The sequence below is a fragment of the Eptesicus fuscus genome, chromosome 17 (genome assembly GCF_027574615.1).
Source record: "Eptesicus fuscus isolate TK198812 chromosome 17, DD_ASM_mEF_20220401, whole genome shotgun sequence".
In the NCBI taxonomy this organism is placed as follows: domain Eukaryota; kingdom Metazoa; phylum Chordata; class Mammalia; order Chiroptera; family Vespertilionidae; genus Eptesicus; species Eptesicus fuscus.
This window is the reverse complement of record NC_072489.1, coordinates 61,125,480-61,144,618: the sequence shown is the minus strand read 5'-3', so window position 1 is coordinate 61,144,618 and position 19,139 is coordinate 61,125,480. Positions and strand designations below refer to the sequence as shown.

Genomic DNA, 19,139 nt, shown 5'->3' with positions numbered 1-19,139 from the left:
TTAAATATATATTCTTACTGATTTCAGAGAGGAAGGGAGAGAGAGAAACATCCATGATGAGAGAGAATCATGGATGGCTGCCTCCTGCACGCCCCCTACTGGGGATCGAGCCCGCAACCCGGGCAAGTGCCCTGACCGGGAACCGAACCCTGACCTCGTGGTCCATAGTTGGATGCTCAACCCCTGAGCCACGCCGGCCGGGCTCCGAGCCCTCTCCTATTGCAGCCACCGCCCGCCCGCCCGCCCGGGGTCAGAGCACGTGGCTGGTTCTGTGCGTTCGCAGGAAGAACAAGAGGCGAGCAGACGAGCTCTCGTTGTGGCTCCTCGCTTTCCCAGCGACAAGTCTGGCTGACGCTGCACCCGGGTGCCCAGGGCAGGAGTCCCTTCCTCAAAAAACCAAGTCGGGGTGAGCTCGTGAAATGGCAGCTCCCCGTGGAGGCCTCTGGACTCCCGGCGGCTGTGGGCCCCCCGTTTGCTGACAGAGAAACAGCCCCCGGGGCCGAGGATGAGAGGGGAGCCACGGGAGGACCCGCCCCCCCATCCCCCTCGACACCGGCTCTGACGTGGGCGCGGCTTCCGGGGCAGGCGGTGCTGTCCTGAGCAGGTCCCAGGCCCCTGGCAGGCACCTGCCCTGCGGGACCCACGTGGTGGCCATTTTCACACAAACGCGAGAGCGAGCCTCAGGGATCCTGGAGGTGCCGCGGCGCCGTGTCCCGTCCCAGGGAAGTTCCGATTCCATGGCTTTTGGTGGCGCCGACCTTAAACACGGGCAGAGGGGAGGCGGCCACCAGGAAGCTCTGGGCCATCAGGAGCCGCTACCTCGGGGCCCGTCCAGGCATCCATCGCGGCATGGCGGCTGCGTTTTTAAATGCTTGGAGCGCTTTTGTTTCCATTTCCTTTCTTCTGGCCACGGCGGAGATGCGTCTGGGCGTCCGGCTGTGGGGAAGGAAGGCTGGGACCGCGGCCGTTTTCCGGGTCCCACCCGAGGGTCCAGGCAGCTCGGGCATGAGGCGGGGTTTGGGCTCAGAGTGGAGCCGCGCTGGACCGAGGGCAGGAGGGGCCCTGGTTCCCAGGTGGGCGCCAGCCTCCTGACGCTGGACGGGAGGAAGTGCCTCCAGCCTCTGTGAGGCCCAGGAGCCCATCGAGGGCTCTGAGCGGGAAGCCATGTGTGGGGGCCTGGCTGCCCAGCTGGAGCAGGGGGTGGGTGCTGGGGGCCCTGGGGGGGTGCCGGGGGCCCTGGGGGTAGTGCCGGGGGCCCTGGGGGGGTGCCGGGGGCCCTGGGGTGGGTGCCGGGGGCCCTGGGGGGGTGCGGGGGCCCTGGGGTGGGTGCCGGGGGCCCTGGGGGGGTGCCGGGGGCCCTGGGGGGGTGCCGGGGGCCCTGGGGTGGGTGCTGGGGGCCCTGGATGGGTGCCGGGGGCCCTGGAGTGGGTGCCGGGGGCCCTGGGGGGGGTGCCGGGGGCCCTGGAGTGGGTGTTATGTTTGCCCCTGCAGGCTCCACCTGGGTTTAGAATCAGAAATGGGCTCTTTGTTTTTTTGTTTTTATATATTTTTATTGATTTCAGAGCAGAAGGGAGAGGGAGAGGGAGGTAGAAACCTCAATAATGAGAGAGAATCATGGATCGGCTGCCTCCTGCACGTCCCCGTCTGGGGATGGAGCCCACAACCCAGGCCTGTGCCCTGATGGGGAATCGAACCCTGACCTCCTGGTTCATAGGTCGACGCTCAACCCCTGAGCCAGGCGGGCCGGAGGGGCAGAGCCAGGCCTGTCTCCACCAGCTGCCTCCCGCTGTGCACCTCCTCCTGCACCTCCTCGCAGTGAGGGGCCTCCCTGGGCCCCTGGGCCGGCAGCCCCGTCTCCATGGAGAACTCACCTGGTGGCCCACCGCGGGGTGCAGACCTTGAAGCGGGTCCTGCGTCTCTGTCTCCCGGGCTTGCCCAGCCCCGCGTCCACCTCCCCAGCTGTGTGAGCCGCGGTGACCTCGGAGGCCCGGCCTGGGTCCACTCTCTGGTTCCGGCCCAGGGCCTGGCCACCCCTAAGGAGGCAGCAGCGGCCGCCGCGGAGCCTGCAAACCTCTCCCCCTTCCCGGGCGGCCTGTGTACCTGCGGGCCAGCCCCCTCCACGCGGGCGGGAGAGTCCATTTCCTGCCCCGGAGGGACCAGCAGCCGGCGGAGCGTCCCCGGCCCCGCGGTCAGCCCGGCCCCACGCCCCTCGGCCCGGCCCCGCCGCGCATTTGCATTTCCAAGCCGCGGCGGGGGGCGGCGGGGCGGCGGGGGCGGCGGGGGAGGCGCGGGCGGCGGGCGCGTAGGTGCCGGGGGAGGGTCCCGCCGCCCCCGCCCCGCCCCTCCCCGCCCGTTTCCGGGGGAGGCGAGGCGCTTTGTGGGGATGCGGGAGTCGGGGCTGCCCGGGGCCGATGACGTCACCGCGGCGCTCACCCGAGCCGGGCTCCGGGGGTGAGGAGCGGACCCTCCCGGACCCTCCCGGACCCTCCCGGACCCCGCGGCGCTCGCGTTCGGGATCGCGGGCCGGGCCGCCCTCGCGCACTCACCGGGGCGCGCGCCCCCCGCCCTCCTGCGCGCACCTCCGCGGCGACCGCCCCCCGGGCCCCGGGGCGGCCCAGCCCAGCCCCGCCGCCGCCGCCGCCGCCGCCGCCCGGATGCCCGCGGCTGCTCCGCTCTGCAGTGCAGCCGCCCCGGCCGCCGGCCCGCCCGCCGCGGGCTCCCGGCTGCAGGACGCGCGCCCGGTGGCCGGCCCTGCTCGCGCCTAGCCAGCTCGCGGGGCAGCGACGATGGGAGGGTCGCAGTCCCTGCAGCCAGCCCCCGCCTGCGACCCGAGCCTGGAGGCTCCCGAGGCCATGTGAGTGCCCCCCCCGCCGCCCTCCCGCCCAGGAGGGGCCCTGGGCTTTGTTCCCGGCCCCCCTCCCCGATGCCCCGCGGCCTGGAGGGCCGGCTGGGCGCTCGGTGCTGCTGCTGCACAGCCGGCCCGGCACCTCCGCCGCCCACATCTCACTCTGCACCCGCCGTGGGGTTTGGGGGTGGGGGGGTCTGTGGGAAGAACACGTGTGTGGCCCCGCTGCCCTGTGAGCGGCCAGCTAGGGGCCTCCAGTCGCGTGGCCGCGGGTGGCGTGGGGCCTGGGGGACCTGCAGCCAGGCGGCCTGCGCCCCACGCCTCGATCTCGGGTGGACACGGCAAGGCCAGTGCTCTCCTCAGAGCCAGCGCAGCCGGTCACTGGGCCACGGGTCCCGGGGTCCCAGCTTTTCTCTGAACACAGAGCGACTGGGCCCTGGGTGGTGGTGGTGGGAATTGCCATTTCTACACCGTCCTCTCCCGAACCTCCCCGGCCGGGCCGAGGGGCGGAGGGGCTCCCTGAATCCATCCATGGGGCTGGCCAGGCTGGTGCACCCTGAGCCTCCAGGTCCCCCCCCCCCGTCCCCCCCCTCACCTGCACTCCCTCCCCCATCGGGCCCGGTGCTGAAGTGATGGTTCCTGAGCGCCCTGGCCGGGTTGAGAGCCGGGCTGGGGGCAGGCTTCCTGTGGGGCTGCCTTGCTGGTCCCTGGGCTGCAGTGGGGAGTGGGCGGTGACGTCATGCTGGGCTGGGCCAAGTGGGTTTGCAGCGACCTCCCTCAGGAGCAGGTGTGCGCGGTCATTTGTCTTCGACCCCGCACCTCGAGCATCATCTTACCGGGAGGCTGATCACGTCGGAGGGCTCTCTCTCTCTCTCTGCCTCTCTCTCCTCTCTCTCTCTCTGCCTCTCTCTCTCTCTCTCCCTCTCTCCCCTTCAGTACCGTGAGCCTACGCGTGCCCTGGATTCCCCCCACGTGTAGTGTATTGTCAGATGCATGGAAATGCGGACAGCCCTGGAGGGCTCGAGCCTCGGAGAAAAGGGCCATTTCCACCTATTTCTTTAAAAGCCTCTAAACTGAAACCCGCTCACCAGGCCTGGCCAGTTCTCAGGGCTCAGGCCTGTCAAAGAGGGTGAGGGACTTGGGACATTAATGTGCTGCTAGGTGTGAGGTCACAGGCTTCTCAGCCCTTGGGGCTCAGCCCCCCACCCCCAGCCTCCGGGCCCCCTTTCCCGGGTGAGTGACTAAGTGACTAAGTGACAGAGCGTGGTGAGGTCTGAGTGGGGGGGAGGGGGGTTTCCGCTGGATCCAGGCCTTTTGGGAGACGGCCCCCTAGGCTCTGCCCCCGGGGATGAGGGTGGCTGGCTGCATTGTAACGGGAGCTGGAAGCTGCTTAGGGAAGGAAGCTGAGCGGGCCTTCGGCACCAGCCAGGCCCTCTCCCCGCGATCTGCGTGGACTAAACATCGGCTCTACCGTAGGGCCCTTACCGCTCACAGAGCCCGCCTTCTCTGCCTGACCTGCGTCTGTGTTTTCTAAGGGAAAAGGGAGGAACCGCCTGGGGCTGCTGCCCTCCCTCGAAACCCCTCTTCTCTGAAACTCCGTCTCTGCTCTCATAACCGGGGCTGCGTTCTGCATTTGAGTTGTAATTCCCGTTTGTTCCTGGGAGCATGGCCGGGTAGCATCCCCGTACCCTGCCGCCATTTTTAACCCTCCCGGGGCTGGCTCTCCTCCTGCGGATCTGCTCGCTTCCGGGCTAGAGGCTGAAGACGGTCCGGAGGCGCTCTCTGCGCAGATAGAGCGCGCTCCGTTCACGGGAGTGAGACCGGGCAGCGTGGCCGGGCCTGTGGCCGGCAGGGAGCTTCCACGGGGAGACGATGCTGTGGGCCGCGGGGACGGAGACACACGTGCCGAGAGGCACCGTCTGTGGCGGCGGGAATCGTTCTCCGACGGTTCCCGGTGAGTGCCCGGCTGGCGGAGGCCCAGGCCCGGCGGTAGAGCAGGGGCGGGCAGCCTCCTCCCGGCCCGAGGCCAGGCGGGTCTTTCTCACACCCTTCTCGGGCCTGCAGCGTGGACAGCTCACAGGGGAGCCGGCTCTGTTTGGTCCCACACGTGACGGATTCACCCCTAACGCCTGGTGAGGCCAGACCGCGGGATTCCGTGGGCCTGTGTGGCTTGTGGGCTGGCCGTTCCCGCCGCCCCTACCTTAGAGAGAAGCCAACAACGGCGGGGACGGTGGAGAGGGTTGGTGACGCCTGCAGGGCTTTTTCCTTGTTCATTCCAGGGTGTCTCTTCTACAGCTTTCAGGTTGGGGTACCTTTGGGGCAGCTGGGGTCGCCCCGGCTGATGGCTCCACGCCGCACGGGGCAGTAGGACAGGGCGGTGGGGCGTCCGGCGCCTCCCCGCTCGGGAGCAACAGCAGGAAGGCAGGCGATGGGCTGGGCTTGGGGGCAGGATCTTGGGGTTCAGGCACTGGCCAGTGACCCCCCCGGCTGGTCCGGAGTGTTCCCTGGGTGCTGGTTAGAAAGGCAGAAGCCCAGGCCCTGCCCAGACCAGACGGGATTTCCAGGCGAGACTTCGAGGAGCCCGGGGCGGGTGGAGACTCCCGTCCCGTCCAGGCGAAACCTCTGGCCACTTCCCGCTGCTCGTGACCGTCTGGGGAGCAGGGAGCCGCCATCCCCATCGCTCCCACATGGAAGCGGGCAGCGGGGAGAGGATCCACGTGGAAACGCTTCTCCGCGTGGGAGGGACGGAGACGGGAGGGGCAGGAAGTGCTGGAGCCACTGTGGCCGCCTCCATCGATGGGAGCCGCCGGGTGCCTCCCTCCCCCGGCCCCGAAGCCGCGCTGCCACCTTGTCCTTCGTGTGGTCGGAGGCCCTGGTTCCAGGGGCGGCCTCCGCTTCCAGCACATTCTCCCCCCTCGCCAACAAGGGGCAGCCGGGCGGCCACGGTCCCCTGAGGGCCCCAGGGGCTGTTCTGTATATTTTTAAAATACATTTTTACTGGCTTCTCAGAGGGAGAGGGAGAGAGAGGAACATCCGTGAGGAGAGAGAACCATGGATCGGCTGCCTCCTGCACGCCCCACACTGGGGATGGAGCCTGCAGCCCGGGAATTGAACCCTGACCTCCTGGTTCATAGGTCGACGCTCAACCCCTGGGCCTCGCCGGCCGGCCCGGACAATGGCTTCACCCTGGGAGGGACAGGACAGGGATGTGGCCTTTCCCGAGACGAGGGAACGGGGTTGGGAGCACGTCCGGGAAGGTGGCTGAGTTTGGGCTGGGGTTTGAGAAGCAGGTGCAGGGAGAGAGGTCGGGATTGTGGCTGCGAGAGCGGCCAGGACCAGGGAGAGGTCTCCGGCCCCCCTCCCCCTCTCCCTGGGCGAGGGGTCCCGCCCATCTGTGGTCACGGACCAGAGAGCGGCGATTTGCTCCTTCCGTCCTCGCATGGCTCCCGACCCACGTTCGTCTGGGGCTGCGGAGAGAGAGGCTCCCGGGACTCTGCCCCCTGCCTCTCGGGTTCTCAGAGGTGAGGTGCCAGGTCTGCAGGCGCCAGACCAGGGACACTGGGCCGGAGAACTGCCAGCACTCAAGCCGCTCGGGGGCCAGAGGGGCCGTGGCTCCTGGCAGGAGCCTCCGTGAGGCCGCGTGGGGTCTTTTTCGAAGCCTGAGGGGCCCTGGCTGAGTCACTTGCCTCAATGGCCGCGTTCCTCTTGTGGCGGCGACAGTTCCTCCGCGTCTGGACGCAGCTTTCACTCTGGATGCTCTTGTTGGACAAATTCGTCGTTTTTCCTTCCCTAAAACGGAACGAGCTGAAGAGCCATCTGGGCAATGGAGCTGCCCGAGTCCCGGAGGAACCTCCCGGGCGGTTGTGGTCCGGGTTCGATAACAGAGACCGGGGCTTTCGTGGGCTTAAACAGCAGACATTCGTGTCTCATCGGTCTGGAGGCCGGGAGACCCAGGATCCGCGTGTCCTCAGTTCTGGTGTCGGGAGAGGGCCCCCTGGTTTAGGGATGAACCTCTTATGTCCTCACAGGTCAGAGAGGGGGAGGGGGAGAAAAGCTCGGCCCTTGGGTCTCTTCCCATAAGGACACTAATCCCATGACGAGGGCCCCACCCTCATGACCTAATGACCTAATTATGTTGGGGGTTAGCGTTTCAACAGACACATTTTTGGGGGACACAAGCATCAAGTTTCTTGGTCTCTCATTCCGAGATATGTCAGCCCCGCCCCTGGGGCCAGGTGCCCGTGTGCTGGTGTTCCCGGCCCTGCACTGCCTTCTCCGTGGGACCTACCTGCAGATTTTCTGTGAAGTCTGATGGCGAGAACATCCCCAGGCCCTCAGGTGACTACCATTGGTCAAGGGGTCATGCCATCCCTTTCTGTGGGGGCACTGAGATGGGGCGCCTGCCGATTGTGGGGCAGGTAGCGAGGACGGGGTGCTGACTGAGTGACTGTGGACAGTGTGACATCCAGGTCCTTGGATTCTGGGCTGGTCTCTCCCCATTGACCCTTCTGCCCCCATCCCCAGGTTTCTTTCTGTCTGGGGCCTATTTCTGTGGCAGTCGTTTTGGTTGCCTAGGAACCACATTAGCCTGAAATCTGATTGGCTGTTCTTGGCAGATGGATTGGCAGGGTACCGGACGGGCAAGCAAAAACTGTTGAACAATCCCATCCTCTCCCCTCAGAGGAGTGATGAAGACTCGGGCCTTGTAAACAATTGCGCTGTGAAAACTGATTGTTCGTGGACTGATGCTTCCGTGTCGGGCCCGGCGGGGGTCTGGGGTGCCTGCGTCGCCATGAAGGGCCACGTTAGTCAGAACTGCTTTCCCACGTCCATCCGCACGCCAAGCGGTAGCTCGATGGCACTGGCTCTGCTTCTGTTTACAAGTTCACGTCAGCGGTTGTTTCTGGAGAGCAGGCATGTTGTTTGCATCAGAAAATGTGGAAATATATCGGAGCGCTGCAGGGTCAGCGCTGAGCGTGAAGCTCTGCCTCTGACCCTACCAAGCAGACTCAGGTTTTCCCATTATAGAAACATTGTATCCACCAGTCCTACGTCATAGAAACATTGTATCCACCAGTCCTATGTCATAGAAACATTGTACCCACCAGTCCTATGTCATAGAAACATTGTACCCACCAGTTCTATGTCATAGAAACATTGTACCCACCAAGCCTATGTCATAGAAACATTGTACCCACCAAGCCTATGTCATAGGAACATTGTATCCACCAATCCTATGTCATAGGAACATTGTATCCACCAATCCTATGTCATAGGAACATTGTATCCACCAGTCCTATGTCATAGAAACATTGTATCCGCCAAGCCTATGTCATAGAAACATTGTATCCACCAGTCCTATGTCATAGAAACATTGTATCCACCAAGCCTATGTCATAGAAACGTATCCACCAATCCTACAGCATAGAAACATTGTATCCACCAATCCTATGTCATAGAAACATTGTATCCACCAATCCTATGTCATAGAAACATTGTATCCACCAATCCTATGTCATAGAAACATTGTATCCACCAATCCTGTCATAGAAACATTGTATCCACCAATCCTATGTCATAGAAACATTGTATCCACCAAGCCTATGTCATAGAAACATTGTATCCACCAATCCTATGTCACAGAAACATTGTATCCAACAAGCCTACATTATAGAAAATTGTAGCCACCAGTCCTACGTTATAGGGGCATTGTATCCACCAATATTATCAAAACATTGTATCCATCAATCCTATCTATATATAAAGGGCTAATATGCAAATTGTCCCCACGGGAGTTCGATTGCTTGCTATGACGTGCGCTGACCACCAGGGCATGGCGTGGAACGAAGGAAGGCCCCGGCCGGCAGCCAGAAGGCCCCGATCGGCCCTGATGGCTGGCCAGGCCTAGAGACCCTACCCATGCATGAACTTCATGCACCGGGCCTCTAGTGTTATATAAATACCAGAGACCCGATGCATGAAATTCGTGCAAGAGTAGGCCTTCCTTCCCCCAGCTGCCGGCACCGGCTTCCCTCCTACACCTGGGACCCAGGCTTCCCTCCAGCCGCTGGCAGGCACCCAGGACCCGGGCTTCCCTCGCAGCCCCGGTTCGTCTGGAAAGTCGTCCGGAAGGACGTCCGGTCTGACGTGTGGTCTAATTAGCATGTTACACTTTTATAATTATAGATTATTATAGATGATTATAGATTGTTTCCACCAGTCCTATGAAGCTGGCACTTCCACCCCCATTTCATAGGTGGGAACGGAGGTCTCTGGTGCCTTAAACCCAGGGGTCAGTGAGCTTTCTCTGTAAAGGGCCAGGCAGTAGGCATTCAGACTTCGGAGGCCGTGTGGTCTTGGCTGCAACAACTTCATTCTGCGGTCAGCGGCAGAAGCAGCCAAGACCGTCAGTAAACTGACGACCCGGTGAGACTGGTCTGCAGCAGCAGGAGGTGGGCTGTAGTTTGCTGAGCCCCGGTCAGCGCTGGTCGGTGCGGCCACGTCCCCTTCCCTCAGGACCCGTGGCTGTCTCCCGTACCGCCTCCTCGTCTGTGGCCAACCCCGTGGCTGTCTCCCGTACCGCGTCCTTGGTCTGTGGCCGACCCCGTGGCTGTCTCCCGTACCGAGTCCTCCGTCTGTGGCCGACCCTGGGGCTGTCTCCCGTACAGCGTCCTCGTCTGTGGCCGGCCCCGTGGCTGTCTCCCGTACCGCGTCCTCGTCTGTGGCCGACCCCATGGCTGTCTCCCGTACCGCATCCTCGTCTGTGGCCGACCCCGTGGCTGTCTCCCGTACCGCGTCCTCGTCTGTGGCCGCCCCGTGGCTGTCTCCCGTACCGCGTCCTCGTCTGTGGCTGGGCCGCCTTCTGTGTTTCTCTGCTCTTTGCTGTGAGACGCCGCGTCGCGTGGCGCTCATGGATGAAGGCTGTGAGGTGTCCTGTTTCACGGCCCGCTTGCATCCATCCCGTCATCTGAGCGCTTCCTCCGCTGCTCACCCCCATCTCCTCTCGGGTTTCTAACGGAGCTCGCACCAGCCGGCTGCTCTGCTCTCTGCTCTCTTTAGACGCCTGTTTTCTCCCAAACCTCTGCTCTCAGCTCCCGCCACTCTCCCCCTGCCTGCTTCTCCCCCCCAGGGAGCTGCTCCTCGCTGGGTAGATCAGGCCTCTGCGGGCACTTCAGGGGCTGATGAGGCGGCCGGTGGGGCTGAGCAGCAAATGACCTTTGTTCCTGCATTCTTAGCCCTCCCAGGAGAGCCGCTCCGGGCACCTGGCCTGGGCACCTGGCGGGCGGCACCTGGCGGCTGGTGCGTCTTCTGCACACTCCTGGGGGCTGTGGGGGGTGAGCTGGGGTGCTGGCTCCCCCGGGCTTTGTCCCTGCCACTCGCCTTACTGAGAACAACGTGACCCGCTGGGTCTGCTTTCTCCTTCCACTGCCTTCTCCTTAAATGGAAGCAGCAGCCGCTCCTGGGCTGGGCTGGGCCGCCGGCCCCACAGAGGCAGATCCCAGCGGCTCTGAAGGCTTCGGGGGCTGACGGCTCAGGCCGAGGGCCGGGCCACATGGCCGCCTGCATCCCCGCATCCCTGGCGCCGCGGTGCGGAGTTTCAGAGCCTGAGACTCTCCCCGCCGGACCCACTGGGACCTGGGACGCCGCGGGGGGCTCTGTCTTAACAGAAAGTTATCTTAAGCCCCGCACGCGCGCTGTCAGATCTCACTCAGGCCTTCCCTGCGGCAGCGTCACTCCGCGTGAGTCAGGGTGTCCTGGCATCTTCGCGCTTTAACTTTCAATTTGCTGAGAAGTGTCTTTTTAGCCGGACTAGGGCGTTAGGGGAGCTAAGCCCAAAGGCTTCCTCCCAGGGCCGGGGCATGCTCAGACTGGGGTCCCCTCCCCCAGGAGAGGGGGGACAGGTCACTCGAGGGTCTTGGTCAGGCCCTCCCTGGAGTGGGGGGCAGGGGGGCGCTCACGGTGAAGCTGCCAGCCTGCTTGCAGCCGCTCCAGGGGGGTGAGCTCTCTGCCGCTCCCACAGGCACCGGGGTCAGGGGGACCCCATCTGGTCTCTGCAGATCAGCAGTCCGGCCCCAGGGGCCCCAGGAGCTGAGCCCTCGCGGCCTGGGGCAGCTGCTCGCTGTCTGTTGTTCTGCACGGAAGGGGCTGGAAGGACGGGGCGGCCTGGCAGCATTTTCCCTCCAGGAAGAGGCAGGGGCGGCCGCTGCCTCAGGAAAACACCTGCACCCACGGGGTCCTGGGGTCCCAGCCCAGCCTCCTCGCGAAGAGGTCCTGGGCCGGGAGAGCAGACGGCCCTGAGGACACTCTCGGGGGGCAGGGCTGCTGGGCGTGGCTCCCCTCAGCATCGGTCTCCAAGGGACCGCTCTGGGGGAGGACGAGGCGGGATCCACAGAGGGTGTGCGAGGCCACTGGGGTGCGTGGGGGGAGGGAGGGGTGACGAGGGTCCCTAACCCTAGCCCTGTGTCCTCCCCGCCTGACTGTGTCTCTTCTCAGAATGGTTTTCCCGGTGGCCCTCGCCAGGCACCTCTGTTTCCAGTGAAAAAACCCACAGATTCAAACTGACTTAAAGAGAAGAGGGAGCCCTGGCCGGTGTGGCCCAGTGGATAGAGCATTGGCCTGCGGACTGAAGGGTCCCAGGTTCGATTCCTGGTCAGGGCACAGGCCCGGGTTGTGGGCTCGATCCCCAGTAGGGGGTGTGCAGGAGGCAGCCGGTCCATGATTCTCTCTCATCACGGATGTTTCTCTCCCTCTCCCTTCCTCTCTGACATCAGTAAAAATCTATTTTGATAAAGTAAAGCCCACATGTCAGGTGTGGGTGTATCCCTTACACACTGTGACTTCTCCCTGTGCCTCAGCGGGGTATTTACATGGAGTGAAATGTCGCAGAAAGATGGCCGTGTCCCGGGTGAGGGTATCTGATGCCGTGAGAACCGTCACATCCTTCCCTGATTGCTGTTGTGAGTAGAAATCTGCCAGGCTGTAAAGGACCGATTTAAAGGCAGAATCATAAATGATGAATTACAGAGTCAAAGCGCAGGCGCTTTAAGTATTGACGGAGCGGGACTCGGACGAGCGGCGCAGCCTCCAAAGGCGCCTTTCGCACAGTGACTAGCGGGGGAGGGGAGACACTGGGAAGCCAGGGGCTGTGGCACACAGATGTGCACATAGGCACACACGTATGCACACATGTGCGCACACATGTGCACACACGTGCACAGAGAGGAGAGGGAGCAAATACTCAGATTCAGAGACACGGAGACAGACAGACAGACAGACACCCGGGTGAGGACACAGCGGGTCCCGTGGCCCCGGAAGAGCCCGGTGCAGGCCTCCCCGGGCCTCGGCCTCCCCGGGCCTCTGGGGGTCCCGCTGGTCAGACCGTCCGGACGGCTCAGCGGTTGTCGCTGACGGACTCCGTGGGAGCGCGCTGTCAACTGAGCTTGTCGCGTGCACGGCGCTCCTCTCTGCGCGGGGTGTCGCTGACAGTGGTGGGAGCCTCCAGGGCGGTGAGAGGCCGGGTTCCAGGGGCAGAGGCTCGGGGTGAGCCCTGCTCCCCGGGGTTCCTAGCCAGACGGCCTCGGGCGAAGCCTTGTGCCCGGGGCCAGGCCCTGTCACCGGTACCATGGGCCTAACCCGGTGCCGGGGGGTCACAGACGGTAACACGGTCGTTATCCTCACGCTCGTCCTGCTGGCGTGGAGCCACCCGTTCCGTGTCTGGCCGCGAAGGGCGGTCTCTTCACGCTGTCTTACGGATATTGGCACGAACGTCTCGTTGTGCTTGGCGTTCACTACAGAGAACGGCGTGCGCGTGTTCTGGTAAACGTGTTTTCCGGGCGTTTAGAGACGGGGTAGCAGACGGTCGGGCGCATTTCTCTGTCGGCTGCATCTTCACGGCAAGTTCCGTGAATTTCCTTCTTCCCTTGTGAAGGGGCGTGGGGCGGACAGGATCGCGCCTCGTGCTGTAGTTTCTGTTAGAACACCCACCCGGCAGCCGCGGGGAGCCGCCTGGATGCCGGGGTGAGAGGCTCTTCCTTGTTCGATGCCGGCTGTGGGGCGGACTGCAGCCGTCTGGCTCCTGGGAGTTGGGAGCCCCGGACACGGGAGGGGCAGGAGGTAATGAAACAGCCCCCCCCCCCATCTCCTCTATTAACTGGCTGGTGGGAGAGGGTTGGAAACATGCACCAGGCAGGCGGCTGAGGGAATGCCGGGCCATGGGCCGAGGTGGCCCTTGGGGTTTTGATGCAGAATCACTAGTTCCTGGTGAACAGGCCCAGGCCGGAACCTCCGAGGGGCTGGGTGCGCCCTCCTCCGCAGGCCCCGCCTCCCGCGCCAGGCGGTGAATGGCGGTCCCTGGAGCAGGTGTGCGGCTGGGAGACCTCATTGGAATTCCGCAGCTCGAACCCAAGCTCATCCCCCCGCCCCCCCCGCCGCAGCCTGCAGGGAAGAGCAAGGCCCTTTGTGCTCCCCGCCACACGTGGGGTCGGGGGGTGGGGGGGGCAGACGCACGGGTCTCCCTGGGGGTCTCTGCCGGATGCCTGAGAAGCCCCTGCATCCTCAGCTGACTTTTGCGGCGTCTTAAAGAGGTTTAGGCCCCTGAGATCCCGGCCGGGGAATTAGGGGACCTGGGGGGCGGGGGGTGGTCCTCGGTGAGATGCTCGGTGAGATGTGTCCGACCTCCTGGAGGCGGTGGCCCCGTGGGGCGGGCCCGGTGGCTGTGGGCGGCGGTGGCTGCGGCCAGCAGCGGGGACTCCGGTCGGCTGGTCCTTCCAGGAGGCCCCGGGAGGAGGCGGGTCAGCTCCGTCATTTCTCCGCCATTTCCCCTGATGAGTGCGGTGCGGGCCGGGGCGACCGCGACCTTGGGCCACGAGGCGGTCGCACGCTCGCTCCTCCCCGGGCTCCTCCCTGGGACCCCCCATGTGTCATCCTGGGGAGCGGGCGCCGTGCACGCGGGCGCCTGGCCCTGTGCTGTCGGAGCGGATTCACTGCCCCCCCTTCTCCCCCCAGCCAGCCCTCGCGGCGGCGTCCGTCTGTGGGAAGCGCCGGGGGCCATCGGGGTTGGGGAACGAGGGCTTGACTTGGGGGATCCTGTAGTTGGCAGGCTCCCGCTCTTGGGGTCCCATCCACAGCGGCTCTGGTGTTTCTGCTCCTCATGTTGGGGTCCCGGCAGGGTGTGTGCGGCTGGGTCCTCGCGGGGGCGGGGGGGGGGGGGCGTGACGAGACGCTCCCGGGCAGCGCCCTTCCTCGCGAACGTCCGAGCGTGGAGCTGGCCGGGAGCCGGGTTCCCCTGGGGGCCCAGAGCTGCCCGGCCCTTCCTGACCTGGGTCCCCCTCTCTCTCCGTCAGGAGTTCTGACTCGGAAGAAGCCTTTGAGACCCCGGAGTCGACGACCCCTGTCAAAGCCCCCCCGGCCCCGCCCCCGCCGCCCCCGGAGGTCGTCCCGGAGCCGGAGGTCAGCGCGCCCCCCTCCCCGGAAGAACCAGGTAAGCAGGGGTCCGTGCCCCAGGGAGACACAGGGACTCCTGCTGGGGGGCTGGGGGGGTGCCTGGGCCCCCCAGCAGCTGGAGCCGCTGGGCTCGGGGCTGTGGGATGTGCGTGGGGCTCAGGGGAGTGGGTACTGTAGGGGGTTGGGGGGCTCCTGGGTGCCTTTCACCTGCACCCGGAATCGGGCCCAGTGGGGGCGTCTCGGATTCTGCTCTCTGTCCTGTAAAAGCTGGTCTGCACCGCCCAGTGACTCTGCAGGTTCCTTTAAAACACGTTGTTATTGATTTAGAGAGAGGGGAAGGAGGAGAGAGAGAAACATCAATGATGAGAGACACGTCGATGGGCTGCCTCCTGCCCGCCCCGCCCCCCACTGGGGATGGAGCCGGCAACCCAGGCCTGTGCCCCGACCGGGATGGAACGGGGGGGGGGGGGGGGCGAGCTTCCCGGTTCGTGGGTGGACGCCCCACCACAGAGCCGCGCCAGCCAGTCCCGGGGGCGTTGGTGGGAGCGGGAGCCTGGGATCGGGACTGAGTGCCTCTCCCGGGAAAGCCGGTGGGCGGAGCGTCGGTAAGAACACTCGGTTGGGGTTCTGTCGGCTGGAGCCCCGGGCTCAGCTGCACGGGATCCCCTTGCTTTGCTGCCCCTGGTAGGCCAGGCGCCGTGCCCGCCGCTGCCGGCAGAGGCGGTGAAGGAGGAGGTGCGCGCCCCCTCTCCCCCCCCCCGCCCCCGCCCAGGAGCCTGGGAAAGAAAGGGCCCGGCCGGAAAGGCCCGTGCGGCTTCCTCTTCCGAGTGCCTTTGCTGAAGAGACCGAAAACACACACGTGGAACAATAGGCGAGACCGTGGCTGTGAATAAAGACCGGATCTCCCCTCCGGGAAGCTTGCATTTTACACAACAACCCGTCAGCTCACTGGTGCAGCCGGCACGTGCGCTCTGGACGGAGGAGGACAGGGTTCTCCTCGCAGACCCTGCGCCTCTGCCCTGCCCTGTGCCAGCCAGCCCGCGTGGCTCCGTGGTGGAGTGGCAGCCCATGAACCAGGTGGTTCGATTCCAGGTCAGGGCACCTGCCAGTCGAATGAAAACACAGGATCTCAGAGAAACAACCAGGAGTTGGGACCTGGTATTTCTACTAATAATTTTATTCGTTTTTCTGAGATGCTAATTTTTTAAAAATGTTTTTTCATTGATTTTTAGCAAGAGAGGGAGAGAGAGGAAACAACAATGATGAGAGAGAATCACGGATCGGCTGCCTCCTGCACGCCCCCTACTGGGGATCGAGCCCGAAACCTGGGCATGTGCCCGCTACTGGGGACTCGAACCCTGACCTCCTGGGTCCTAGGTCGGCGCTCACCACTGAGCCGCGCGGCCGGGCTGTTTGGTTGCTTCTTGCCCGTCTTCTCCCTGAAGAACGTGACTCCCAGGAGCACAAGGGTTTTGTTGGTTTTGCTCCTCGTCGAGTGCCCAGCAGCCGGCACGGGGCCCGGTCCCGGCTGGGGGCTCGGTGAATGTTGGGGTCAGTGAGGGGTCTGGCTGCTCCGTAACCTGCCACCCTCCTGCTTACGGAGGGGGGCACGGCGCAGGCCTGGCGGGGCTGGAGCCGGCCCCGGTGGGCCAGGTCGGCGGGGCTCGGCCGAGAGGGCGATCGTGGGCCGGAGGTGGGGCTGTCCCGCGTGTCCGTGTCCTCAGGGCTGCTCTGTCTGTGTCCTCAGGCGGCGCCGAGCCGGCCCCCGGCCCCGATGGCCCGTGCGGCGCCCCCGCGGAAGGCAGCCCGCTCCGGCCCCCCGCCCACTCCTGCTCCGCCGTCTTCGACGAGGACAAGCCCATAGCCAGCAGCGGGGCCTACAACCTGGACTTCGACAGCATCGAGCTGGTCGACCACGCCCGGAGCTCGGGGAGCCCCGCGGGCGCGCGGAGGAGGTCCCGGGACGCCGGGCCCCCCGCCCGGGCCGCGCTGCCCCGCTCCCTCAGCCTGCAGGCCGGCGACCTCGATGGTGCTTCCTGCTCGGGCGACGCCGAGGCCGCGGCCCCGGCCCCCGAAGCGAACGGCGACTGTGGTTCCCTCAGGCGGACGAAGAAGCCGCGGCCGCCTTCCCTGAAACGCAAACAGCCCCCCGCGCCGGCCGAGGAGAGCCCCGGGCCCGGCGCCCCCGAGACAGACACGGCGTCTGCCCCCCCGGAAGCTCCCGCACCCGCCTCCGCCGAGGAGGCCCCCCCGGAACCCGCCGCCGTGCCCACGGCCGCCTGCCCTGCGGACGCGGTGGGCGCAGACGTGGCCGTCCCCCCGGGAGGGGGCAGAGCGCAGAACTCACCCCCTGTCGGCAGGAGAGCGGTGCCCCCGGCCCCCGAGGCGGTGGGGGTGACCCCAGCAGAGAGCGGGGCCCCCGAGGATCCCCCGGCCAGAGGGCTCTCCGTGCGGCTGGAGTTTGACTATTCGGAGGACGGCGTGCAGGAGACCGCCCCCGCCCCCAAAAAGCTGGGCAGGAAGCCGGCCGCCAGGATGCCCCAGCGGAGGCCGAAGGCAAAGAAGGGCCCCGAGAAGCTGGACGGCGCCCCGGCCTCGCCCCCCAGGTCCCCCGCCGAGCCCGGCGACACCCCCGTCGCCCGAGGCTCCTATACCTTCGACATCGACAAGTGGGACGACCCCAGCTTCAACCCCTTCTCTTCCGCCTCGAAAATGCAGGAGTCCCCCAAGCTGCCCCCGCCGTCCTACGGCTTTGCCCCCGACGCCTGCGGGGAGCCGGCCGACCCCTGTCCGGCCCCCGGCTCGCCTTCTAAGTGCCCGGCCTCCTTTGAGATCCCCGTCGGCGCCCCCGACGGCCACGGCGTGGACGGGGACGGGCTGAGCAAGCCGGCCAAGAAGAAGAAGACGCCGCTGAAGACGTAAGTGCGGGCGGCGGGCTCAGTCCCCTGCCGGCGGCCTCGCGCTGCCCTCACCCCCCACGTCTAACACGCTGGCGCCACGCGTGTGACCGGACATTTCCCCACCCGTGTGACCTTTGGGTCGAGAGTCCAGAGTCCTCGATCTTTTTTTTTTATTTAATATATTTTTATTGATTTGAGAGAGAAAGGAAGAGGGAGAGAGAGAGAGAGAGAAGCATCCATGATGAGAGAGAGTCATGGACCGGCTGCCTCCTGCACGCCCCCCACTGGGGATGGAGCCCACCACCCGGGCCTGTGCCCTGACCGGGAATCGAACCCTGACCTCCCGGTTCCTAGGTCGACGCTCAGCCCTGAGCCAGGCCGGCCGGGCAGAGCGTCCGCGGTTCGTTGCCTGAATAAGTCGGTGTCTACAGCTTCCCTTCCAGCTCCAGGGGGTGATGGGGTCCCGCAGGAAGGGGACCTGGCCGGCCTCTCCCTGTGGGTCTGTCCGTTTAACCCGTGAGTGGGGGTGTGTGTTTGGAGGGGCCTCGAAGCTAGGGGACAGGCCCTTTAAGATCCCGTTCGAGCCATGGCGTCTGGAAAGGGTCCCCTTCACGAGGCTGGTCCAGGAGGCCGGCTCGGTGAGCCCCCTTCAAACGCCTGTGTCTGCACCCCGCTCCCGGGCAGCATTTGCAGACGCGAGGCCGCAGGCCTGCAGCCCCGAGGGGCCCGTGGGGCCGGAAGGAGCAGAGCCGCCTTCCGCTCGGGCCTGGGGGCCGTGGGCCTGTGGCCGCACACATGTGCGGGCGGACGACCCGCACGTCCCGCCTGCAGCACGCGTTCCCAGCCGCCCATCGGAGGGCGGGGCCTGCGCTGCGGGCCGGGCTACGGGCCTTGCTCCTTGCCCTCCTGGGAGGCGGCAGGGACGGCACCAGGCCCTGGAGGCCCGCGGGACCGGCCGCGGCTGCTGGCGCCCACGGATCAGGGCGGCGGCCTGGCCCCCGTCTGGGCCCTCGGGCACCTGGCCTCTGAGAGCAGCGGCTCCCTGAGAGACGCCCTCGGGCGGTGGCCTGGGGTCCCCCTGCTCCTGCTGGTGGGGGGGGCGGGGAGGGGGGACAGCCCGGTCCCCCCAGCGGTTACCCCAACAGGCCTCTGCTGGACCCTCCACAGACTGTCAGGAGCTTTATTGTTTGTTTATTTGCTATCCTCGCCCGAGGAGACTTTGTCGTGGACTTTTAGGGAGTGGACGGGGGAGAGACAGTGAGAGAAACTCTGATGTGAGAGGGACACGTCGATTGGCTGCCTCCTGCACGCGCCCAGACCGGGGCCGGGGACCGAGCCGGCAACCGAAGTGCGTGCCCTTGGCTGGAATCGAACCCGGGACCCTTCAGTCCACAGGCCGACGCTCCACCCACTGACCCACACTGGCCGGGGAAGAAGCTTTAATTTAAGCTCCAAACGAGAGAAGTCTGAACTCTCAGGCCGCAGACTCGTTCTGTCCTCTTCGGCTCGAGAGCCATCTTGTGGGCACCCCCTCCCCCTCAGACACCCCCTCCCCCTCGGACGCCCCCTCCCCCCCCCCAGACGCCCCCTCCCCCCCAGACATCCCCTCCCCCCCAGACACCCCCTCCCCCCCAGACACCCCCTCCCCCCCAGACACCCCCTCCCCCTCAGACACCCCCTCCCCCTCAGACGTCCCCTCCCCCTCGGACGCCCCCTCCCCCCCGGACGTCCCCTCCCCCCCGGACGCCCCCTCCCCCTCGGACGCCCCCTCCCCCCCAGACGCCCCCTCCCCCCCAGACATCCCCTCCCCCCCAGACACCCCCTCCCCCCTCAGACACCCCCTCCCCCCCAGACACCCCCTCCCCCTCAGACACCCCCTCCCCCTCAGACACCCCCTCCCCCTCAGACACCCCCTCCCCCCCAGACACCCCCTCCCCCTCAGACACCCCCTC

The 19,139-nt window shown here is 65.7% G+C and overlaps 1 protein-coding gene and 1 non-coding gene across 2 annotated transcripts in view; both read left to right on the top strand.

Moving 5' to 3' along the window:
• Positions 1–19,139, top strand: part of TACC2 (transforming acidic coiled-coil containing protein 2) — a 109,231-nt gene that overhangs the window by 60,555 nt on the left and 29,537 nt on the right. Inside the window, exons 14-15 of the mRNA XM_054728663.1 lie at positions 14,188–14,324; positions 16,035–17,205. Of these exons, the coding sequence (XP_054584638.1) occupies positions 14,188–14,324; positions 16,035–17,205 (1,308 nt within the window). The remainder of the gene's footprint in view (positions 1–14,187; positions 14,325–16,034; positions 17,206–19,139) is intronic.
• MIR9243C (microRNA mir-9243c) lies at positions 8,761–8,843 on the top strand. The gene has a single exon (NR_130555.2). It is a non-coding gene; the product is annotated as a microRNA mir-9243c (primary transcript).